This window comes from Primulina eburnea, chromosome 15, assembly GCF_022965805.1.
Source record: "Primulina eburnea isolate SZY01 chromosome 15, ASM2296580v1, whole genome shotgun sequence".
NCBI lineage: Eukaryota > Viridiplantae > Streptophyta > Magnoliopsida > Lamiales > Gesneriaceae > Primulina > Primulina eburnea.
Window position 1 is genome coordinate 2,538,745 of NC_133115.1, and position 10,828 is coordinate 2,549,572.

The 10,828-nt window shown below is 36.3% G+C and overlaps 1 protein-coding gene across 1 annotated transcript; it reads left to right on the forward strand.

Moving 5' to 3' along the window:
- Window positions 1-8,111: 8,111 nt before the first annotated feature.
- LOC140814271 (uncharacterized) lies at window positions 8,112-8,975 on the forward strand. The gene is made up of 2 exons (XM_073173205.1): window positions 8,112-8,581; window positions 8,665-8,975. The coding sequence occupies exons 1-2, from the start codon at window positions 8,221-8,223 to the stop codon at window positions 8,787-8,789; spliced, it is 486 nt and encodes a 161-aa protein (XP_073029306.1). The 5' UTR covers window positions 8,112-8,220; the 3' UTR covers window positions 8,790-8,975.
- The last annotated feature ends 1,853 nt before the right edge of the window (window positions 8,976-10,828 follow it).

A 10,828-nucleotide genomic window follows, 5' to 3' on the forward strand; every position in this document is an offset into this window, starting at 1 on the left:
TCGGTTCATCAGATCCATGAACACCGCTGGCGCATTTGTCAATCCGAATGGCATAACTAGAAACTCGTAATGCCCATATCGAGTACGAAATGCAGTCTTGGAAATATCATCATCTCTGACTCTCATCTGATGATAACCCGATCGCAAGTCAATCTTGGAGTAAATAGAGGTATCCTGAAGCTGATCGAACAAGTCATCAATACGAGGTAATGGATACTTATTTTTGATTGTCACACGATTCAGCTGGCGATAATCAATACACAATCGCATCGATCCATCTTTTTTCTTGACAAACAAGACCGGAGCTCCCCAAGGTGAAACACTCGGGCGAATATAACCTTTATCAAGAAGATCCTGCAATTGCTGCTTCAATTCCCTCATCTCTGACGGAGCCAGACGATAGGGGGCACGAGAAATCGGTGTAGTCCCTGGCATTAATTCGATGCCAAATTCCACATCTCTAATCGGAGGAAAACCAGGAATCTCTTCTGGGAAAACATCAGGAAACTCACAAACCACTGGAATATCATATGTATCAACACTACTTGTGGATGAATCAATCGCATAGATGAGGTAGCCTTCCCCGCCCGACTCTAAAGCACGACAGGCTTTCAGAGCAGATACCACTGGCATCGGCGGTCGCGCTCCCTCACCATAAAAAAACCAACTAGAGCTCTCAGTCGTACGAAACTGAACAAGCTTCTGGTAACAATCCACAGTAGCTCGGTAGGTAGTCAACAGGTCTATACCCAGAATACAATCAAAATTTTCCATCTCTAGGATCATAAGATTCGCAGTCAACTCGTTGCCCTCAAAATCTAAAGGACAACCCATCACTAGACGCTTTGCTAACACCGAATGACCCATCGGAGTAAAAACGGAAAGAATGACGTCTAGAGAAACATACGGTAACTTATGACGCTTAACAAATCGTGCAGAAATGAATGAATGTGATGCTCCGGTATCAATAAGAACAAAAGCAGGAATACCGCATAAACAAAAATTACCTGCTATGACTCTCCCTGTCTCATCTGCAGCCTGATCCTGGTTCAGTGCAAATACCTGACCTTGGGCACGAGGTCGAAGATTTGAACCGCCCACTGCCTGACCTTGTGTCCTCTGCTGAACAGTCGTCTGAGATCTGGAACCAGATCCTGCCCCACCTCGCAACTGAGGACAATTCTTCTTAAGATGACCCATCTCTCCGCACTGAAAACAAGCTCCCGCGGCTGATCGGCACTGCTCCGATGGATGGTTCTTCCCACAATGCACACAAGAAACCTTCTTCTTACCAAAGCGAAAAATACCGCTAGACCGAGATCCAGATCCAGAAGAAGAAGAACCTGACTTCTTGAAAGACTGAGATCGAGGGCTCAAAGTATTCGGAGGTCTAGAAGAAAGAATAGACCTACCACGCTGGAGACTGATCTCTGCCTGGCGACACCGGTTCACTAACCCATCATAAGAAGTAGGATTATCGCAGACAGTGACTCGATCAAAGATCTCCTGGTTAAGACCCTGAAGGAAATGGTCATACTTGGCCTCAGAACTGCCACTAATATGAGGAGCAAAGGGTAACAACTCGAAGAACTTCTGCTGATATGCATCAACAGACATACTACCCTGCTTAAGATTCAGAAGTTCAATCGTCTTTGCCTGGCGAAGAGCTAGAGGAAAATATAGCTGCATGAAAGCTGCACGGAATTCGGCCCAAGTCACCCTACCCTGAGCCTGGACAATCGGCGCAGAAGTCGATCGCCACCACTTACGCGCACGGCCCTTGAGAAGAAAACTAAGGGTCTCCATCTGCTGCTCTTCGGTGCACTGGAATGCACGGAAACAACTCTCCATGCGCTCTAACCAATCCTCAGCAACATCAGGAGTCTCACCACCGACTAAAGGCTTAGGCCCCATCTGAATGAAACAGTGCATCTCAAAACGCCTAGGCCCATCACGACGATGACGATGATGACGCCTACGATCGTCCTGGTCACCCCAACGACCTACACTCCCCTGACTACTCTCATCACCAAGGTGGTCAGCCATTGCTACAAGATAGAATGGGGAAAAAATGGTAAAATGGTCAATGGAAATCCCAAAACAGAATCTATATCCCAAAATCATAAGCATGCTCTGATACCATAAATGTAGTGACCCGTTCCAGAATCACCTACTAATCAAGATTTAAGCATGCAATTAACTTAATTAATTACAATCAGAGATAATGGCGGAAAAGGTCAACAAACGATAGTTATACAACCCAATCGAAGTCCAGAACAACTCAAACTAAAATGAAAATATGCGGTACAATCATATCGAAACAAAACAGTATTGAAGAACTAAAACAACCGGCTACTCAACGTCCTCCTCATCCTCCTCCTGAGCCATCCAACCCGAGGCCTGCCCCGTGGGAATGGGGTGTCCAAGATAAACAAAACCGAGGACGTGAGCGATAAGAACGCCCAGCACAAAAGCATGAATATACAAGCCTATATGAAATGCACATGCTATGATATGATACCAGGGTAGTCAAGAAACAGGAGTCACAAAGGATCTCAATATGCTCAGTCTAGAGGCGCCAAGTGGATAGTGCCGCGCGGTACTCCTCTGGGTCAATACATCCACTACAAGATTAGACGTGGACCTAAAATATCCCGGATCACCGAAGCCCTCCGGACCCGTCGGCCACTGTGTACTCTCGGTGTCCATGCGTCCACAAGACAGGGCTGAGCGGCCCCACAAGATATACTTATCTCGAAAGAGATACAGCTCAACAATAAAGGCTATCTCGAAAGAGATACGGCTCGAGATGAAATGCAACATGCAGTAATAAGCGTGACATAATAGCATGCATCATATGACATATATCAATGCAGCAAATAATCATGCAACACATATAAGAATGTATACTCGACCAGGATATCTCGGATAGTACTTTCGTACCTCTAGTAAAGCAATCCTAGTCCACAGGAAATCCTATCAATCGGGTCTAGTCCGTTGTCAGCCCTGACGATATTGAGCTCCCTGACTGACTTTCTCGGACCGTCGGCTATGCCCGGCTGCTCTGTCCGGGCTGCTCTGTCCTTCCCGGGCTGCTCTTCCCTTTCTGGCTGCTCTTCCCTTCCCGGGCTGATCTTCCCTTCCCGGGCTGCTCTTCCTTTCCTGGCTGCTCTTCCCTTTCTGGGCTGCTCTAGAGAGCTAAATCTTGCATTTAAACACACAGTGCCCCCTCCACAATGAGAAATCCCATGGCCTATTTATAGACCTCAGCTTGCATGAACGTGTCAACCAAATCCCATGCATCCGGACATCTGTCGCTAGGCAGCATGCACAAAGACACCTCACCTTACATGCATGAACGTGTCAACCAAATCCCATACATCCGGACAAACATGCACAAAGACACCTCACCTTACATGCATGAATGTGTCCAACAGTTACCATGCACTTGACACCTGCCCGGCAGGCGTGTCAACCAAATACTATTCCCGGGCTGCTCTTCCCTTCCCGGGCTGATCTTCCCTTCCCGGCTGCTCTTCCCTTCCCGGGCTGATCTTCCCTTCCCGAGCTGCTCTTCCCTTCCCGACTGATCTTCCCTTCCCGGGCTGCTCTTCCCTTTCTGGGCTACACCTCGGCTTACTCACACGAACTCTAAAGCCAAAATACACATGATTTACTTAATTAAAGATACTTAATCATGTTTATTTAAATAAATAGGATTCGGGTTACTACAGATACTTTGTTATGTCCTAAGTATATGTATAAAATTGATGCTCGTCGATTATTATGTATCAAGTTATACATGGTCCTAACTCAATTAAGGAAGCAATTAGTTTAGAGAACTGTGCTAAGTCGAGTTTGCTGCAGGTTTCACATGCTATCTATCTGCCTCCAAGTTTAAAATTTTCGACATCGAGCCTTGTGCATTCTTTGTCTCATCAATTTCTCTCTTTTTCTGAAATAAAATAAAAAATGATTATATATATATATATATATATATATATATATATATATATATATATAAATATGATTGAGTCACATGTGAGACTGTCTTACGGATCATAATCTGTGAGACGGGTCAACCCTACCTATATTCACAATAAAAAGTAATACTCTTAGCATAAAAAGTAATACTTTTTTATAGATGACCCAAATAAGATATCCGTCTCATAAATAAGATCCGTGAGACCGTCTCACACATAACTTACTTTATTTTACATTATCTTGAAAATTTTTGAGAAGTTGAGATTGGGCCTTATTCGAAAAGTTATTCGAAAAGTTGTTCACTTAAGAGGCCCAAAAATGATGCTTTTAAAAAAGCTCTTCCCAAATCAGCCCAAAAGTAAAAACAGTGGAATTGAATTATTAATTACTAAGGAGGTGACGTTTGACAGGAATTGCATGTTTGTACTGTCTTTTTTACGATTACTTTGATTTATATTTAAATAAAGTTCATATCATATTAAAAAAAAATGAAGGACTAGTATGCTACAATATATTTTTAAGCGAAAAAATATTATTTTATAATAATGTGTTACGATGGTAAAAAAAACTGTTAGAATATAATAGATTAGTTAAATTGTTTGTCAAAAATATTTACGAAAAATTACTCAAAGGTTGAAAAAAATACCTAAATTAGTCTGAGTGAGTCTGTTATGAAACAGTCTCACGGATCTATGTTTATGGGACGAGCCAACTTGATCAAAATTTTGACATAAAACAAATATCTTTTTTTTATGAGTCGGGTTGGTGGAAGATTCATCTAACAAATTGACTCATGAAACCTCTCACGAGAGTTTTCTGAATAATTTTAATATTTTCTTATATTTAATAAAAGAAAAATGTATAAAAGACATGGTATATTTAAATCAATATTTTAAAAAATCATTTGATGGCGTATTAGGTGTTTTAGAGTAAAAGAAAGAAACATGAAATGCATTTTAAATAAATGGAGTAAAATAATAACCGTTGAGGTTTTCGGATTTAGGTCAGATCAGGTTGGACCTGATAGCTGAGCCGAAAGAAAAATGATTGGGTTGGGTTGGATTCGGGGCAACCCGGATTGACCCGGAAATTTTAATTTTTTAAAAAAATATATAATTAATAAATATTGACTATATTTTTATATATTGTATGTTTGAAAAATATTTATTATATATTTATATCATAAATTTTCATAACTTAATATTTTATTTTGAACATTTTTTATTTTTCAAACAACTGTTTATTTGATTTAGTAAATATACTTTATTTTTCTACAATTAGACTTTCACATTTATATAATATATATGAAGGAGATTTTGTTACTATGTGTTTCAATTAAAATATTTTTTTTTGAATTTTCTTTAAAAAAAATTAAAATTCCAAAATCGGGTTGATTCGAGTTCGGATTCGGGTTGAGAGTTTTCCGGTTGGCTTGGGTTTGGTTCGAGCAATTTTTTAATAGTATTATTGCTCAACCCTACCCAACCCATCCAAATTGACGTCCCTACATTGAAAAATGTTACATGACTCAAAAAATTGTCTATGCGTGTGTGTACTTTAAAACAAAAATTCTCCAGATTAATACGCTAAATAATTCCAGATTAAATATATATTCTATCGTGTAGGACTTTGGATTATAAAATATATATGCGTCACACGTCGATTTATGTAAGAGTCGAATAATTAGTTAATATATAATATGAAACTTATACTGCATGACATGTGTATCGCAAATTTAACATAATCATAAGTAACTTACACACGGAAAATAGGTTAATGAGATATTACCTATGTGGGTATTACCCTCACTTTATTTCAATGGGTAAGATCTTGTCACAAATATAATTTCAAAAAAAAGTGGGTCTTATATATGCATGGACAAATCATGGTCATCCATCCTATCATGGAGACAATGCCCACATAGATAAGATGAAATAAACCCGGAAAACATTAACCAGTTTGTGAGATTCAAAGTGGGATGATAATATTCCTCATGGGTGGAGGTTTTGTGGTAAAACCCAAAGTAAGAGTTCAAGTTCAGAGATTTTTTTGAATATCTAAAATAATTCGAGATGGATATGTGGATGTTATTCTTATCTCAAACCCACACGGATGATGATGATGATGATGATGATGATTTGGAGATAAGAACAATGATACAATTTGGGGGCGGGATGGGGATGACAACCCTCCTCCGCCCCGTCTCTGAACCGAAAAAAAATGAGATCGCGTGATAATACAATTCAGAGCTGGGATAAAGATGATAAATCCGCCCCCGTCCCGTTATTATCTCTAATTGATCTCTCGTATTCAACAGAGTACAACTCAAAGAAAATGTATGTAAGCTAAGAATCGATGATTATATGATATATTAGATCTATTATTTGTACTTGTTGTATTATGTAAATCTCATAATATGTTGCATCAATTGCACTACTTTTATGTGTGATGTCACATACATCACTTTTTTTTTTTTAGATCTCCTCGATTTCACAAGATATTTAATTAGCTTTCAGATCTATCATTTGTACAAGATTACAGTGAAAAAACAAATTTATTAATATAAATCACTTTGACAGAGAAAAACTTGTGTTACACGGTCTCACAGATCATATTTTGTGAGACAGATCTTTTATTTGGGTAATATATGAAAAAGTATTACTTTTTATGCTAAGAGTATTACTTTTTATTGTGAATATCAGTAGGTTTGACCCGTCTCACAGATAAAGATTCGTGAGACCGTCTCACAAGAGACCTACTCCATCATTATTATATCATATCAATTATCTGTACAAGATTTCAGTGAACTTGTATTTAAATCTCATCGAGTTGGCCAGATGTTTAGTTAGCTTATGGTAATATAAATCTTCTCACCCCCGTTTTATAAATGAAAATCAAGAAATCCGAACATTGGTAGATGAACAACAATATATATTATTTATTTTATTTTAATCTATAATTTTGAAACATAAAAAAAAAAATATTATAAAAATAAATATTTTTAAACTTTTTAATTTTAATATAGTCTTAAGACAGTTTCATACCAACATTATTTAATACATTATTTTTTTTAACATTCATGCAGGCTATTTTTATATTAAACATCTTGAAATTACGTGCTGACAATTAATCGATTTAATATCCCAATTTATGTAGCAATGATTAAAACTTATATATATAATTTTATTTTTTTTATCGAAAGGTACAATTAGCCTACAATTTTTTATTTTATTTTATTGAAATTAATATTCAAGGTATTAAATTCAAAGCCCTATCAAAGGCGCCAGATAAGCAAAGATTCTATTAAGTATTATAATTAATACCTTTTCATCATCATTAATATATTATTCGAGAGGGAGACAACAAAATTTAATTTTTAATTGCAATTGGAAATTTTTTCTGAATTGTAAATGCACCAAAGTTTGAAACTACTAAATTTCAATTGAAATTTGAATTTGAATCTTGATTTAATCAAAATTGATGATATTAATTATTGGATATGTTAACCGACAAATTATATTTTGTAGTCAGCAATATTATTTGTTTTTATTCTGCCTGTTTGGCAAAAAATTGTGTGAGACGATCTCACGAGTCGTATTTTGTGAGACGGATCTCTTATTTGGGTGATCTATTAAAAATTATTACTTTTTATGCTAAAAATATTGAGTGGATCTCATGTGAGACCGTCTCACGGATCATAATCTGTGAGACGGGTCAATCTTATTCATATTCACAATAAAAAGTAATACTCTTAGCAATAAAAGTAATATTTTTTCATGGGTGACCCAAATAAAAGATATGTCTCACAAATACGACTTGTGAGACCGTCTCACACAAGTTTTTGCAAAAAATATTATTTTTTATTGTAAATATCGATAGAATTAATCTGTATTACAGATAAAAATTGATGAAACTATTTCATAAGAGATTTATTCTTTAAATTTGTAGTGATTCCGACTCAAATCTTCCTCCGATTGAATGCAAAATCTTAAAATTTGCAAACTAAATTGTCACAAATTATTAAATATTATAGAAAAATAAAAAAGGGACCCACAATCCTCGTAAGATCTAATCAGATTACAACTCAGCGAGGGCTGATTACCCTTTCCCATTATATATAACCACAAATCCCCTATCCCCGTTATTCCCGCTCCGCCCCAAATAAAATATTCCCGTATAAATTCCCCGACCCCTTCTCCGCTCCGCACGGCGGCGTCCCCCCGCCCCCTCCCCCCAATGTCGCAATCCGAGCCGTCACGTCTCAGTCGCGGAGCTCCTCCTTCTTTGCACAAGCAGAATTCATGGTCCCCGGATATCATCCGCGACGAAGTGTGGAACAACCGCCGCAGGAATCATCGACACAGACGCGGCCGCAGCGTCACGGACGATGACCTGGACGAGCTCCGCGCTTGCTTCGACTTGGGATTTTCCCCGGATTTGGATCCGAAACTCACGTCCACCTTTCCGGCGCTCGGGTTTTACCACGCCGTGAACAGGCAGTTCCGCAGTTCTCTCTCCCGGTCTTCCTCTGCCTCGTTTTCCGACTCCGATTCGCCTCTCTCATCCGTCGGAGGCAGCTCTAGCTTTATTGATCCAGGTAAAATTCAATCATTTAACTTATTTACTGAGTTAAGCACTCGATCTCTGTTGCGAAAGCTGAAGATTCTCCTCTCAAAACAGGTGAAAGTCCGGAGATGGTGAAGATAAGGTTGAGGCAGTGGGCGCAGTTGGTGGCGTGTTCGGTGCGTCAATCCTCACCGAATCTAATAATCGATCAATCGGGATTCTGTGAAAAATCTTCGTGATGTTCGTCTAATTTTTGTAAATTAATTTCTCTATTTTTCTTCTTTCCCTACTTTTTTCCCTCCCTGGATAATCCTCGCTTCAATTGTACATAACTGCTGGAACTTTGGGGTTTATTTCAACAATTAACAAGAATTGTTGAATAATTTTGCCAAAATCAGGGTTACTCATGTGATTACATTTTTCCCTATTTTCTTTTTGGAACCCTAAATTTTCACATTTTGAACTTCTCTCCCAAATTCGGAAAGATAGCGAGGTAGAAGTCAGTGCTCATGCAGGAGAGTATGTCTCATGAAAGACGGTCTTACGAATTTTTTTAACATACAAAATAATATTTTTTCATGGATTATCTAAATATGAGATCTGTCTCACAAAACACGATCTTTGAGATCGTCTCACGTAAGTTTTTACATTAAACTTCGTACCATTTTGAAATTTGATACCATTATTTCGACCGCTTGTATTATTTGATGAATTTTAATGCTATTTAAAGTTTTTGAATCTTGGTATGAATTTATTTATCAAATTGGAAATTTGAAAATAAACTAATTTGAAATCGAGTTTAATTAACTACTCTATAAGACACTATTTGGTGCGAATGTTTTTTTAATATGAGAATTATCATTACATAAGTAAAAATTTGTGTGAGATGATCTCACGAGTCGTAATTTGTGAGACAAATCTCTTATTTGAATCATTCATGAAAAAATATTAATTTTTATGTTAAGATCATTATTTTTTATTATGAATATCGGTAGGGTTGATTCGTCTTATAGATAAAAATTTGTGACAATGTCTCATAAGAGCCTATTCTATTATATATCGTTTATTATCTCATTTCAAGAGATGAATTATATATTTGTACTTATTGGTATTAACAATGAAATTTTCTTTATATTGTATGGTTATTTGGAGTAGAAGGAAGAATCAGGCATCCATACAAAGAAATGAATCAATCACACAAGCTATCTATTGACGAAAATATTTTAAATATATTCTTTTATTTTCAAACAAGATATTGGAATATAATATGATTATAATCAGAGATGATATTATAATGGTTAATTAGGATGAAGGGCCTAAATCTATTTTTTTTTCCTAAGTTTGACCTCAATCCCCATTGGATTATGTTTGGAGTAAATTCCCATTAAAATAAAATCATTGTTTTAAACATACAGGAATATTTCAGACTTTTATGGGAGTGAAATATTTAATAAAATAACATTTGTTTGGTTTAAGGACATTTTGCAAAAAATTAAAAAAAAAAATTACAACAAAGATAACAGTTCTGAAAGAATGCTTTATCAAAGTCATTTTCCAAATTATCTCGTGCGGTTTTGCTCAGTAACGATATTAATACAAAGATTTTTTTTTATTTTGCACGACGCATGAGTTCTCATATGATCAAATTATATAATCTATGAGAAAAATTTGTGTGAGTCGCTCTCATGGGTCGTATTTTGTGAGACGGATATCTTATTTGGGTCATCTATTAAAAAAAATTATTTTTTATGATAAGAGTATTACTTTTTATTGTGAATATAGGTAGGATTGACTCGTCTCACAGATAAAAGTTCGTGAAACCGTCTCACAAGAGACCTACTCATAATCTATTTTATGTTAATAAATATACATTCTTAAATTATCATGATAAACTCTGTTTACAAATTTACAATTAGCGAGTATCACATATTACTTTATGTGAGACGAGTTTATTTAATTTATATTTGAAATGAAAAATAATACTTTGACATTAAAAAATAATTGTTTTCATGAGTTAAGTCATATATGAGATCTGTCTTACAAAAATGATACGTGAGACGTGCATGTAGATAACCATGGACCAATTAAATTATTTAAGCTGTTGAACCAATTCACTCCATTGAGAAGGGTGGATGACCTAACAGGACCAACATGATGATTCTTGATTGTCTTTCTCAATATAAAATAAAAATAAAAATTCATGTATCGTTTTTTTTAAATATAATTTATATTCTAAATAAATATTGGAATCCATTTTCCGACTTCGGCTCGTTAGAAG

Coding starts and splice junctions, on each gene's coding strand:
- LOC140814271 (XM_073173205.1), top strand. CDS start 8,221: ATGTCGCAATCCGAGCCGTCACGTCTCAGTCGCGGAGCTCCTCCTTCT. Junction 8,582..8,664: donor CTCTAGCTTTATTGATCCAG/GTAAAATTCAAT, acceptor CTCTCAAAACAG/GTGAAAGTCCGGAGATGGTG.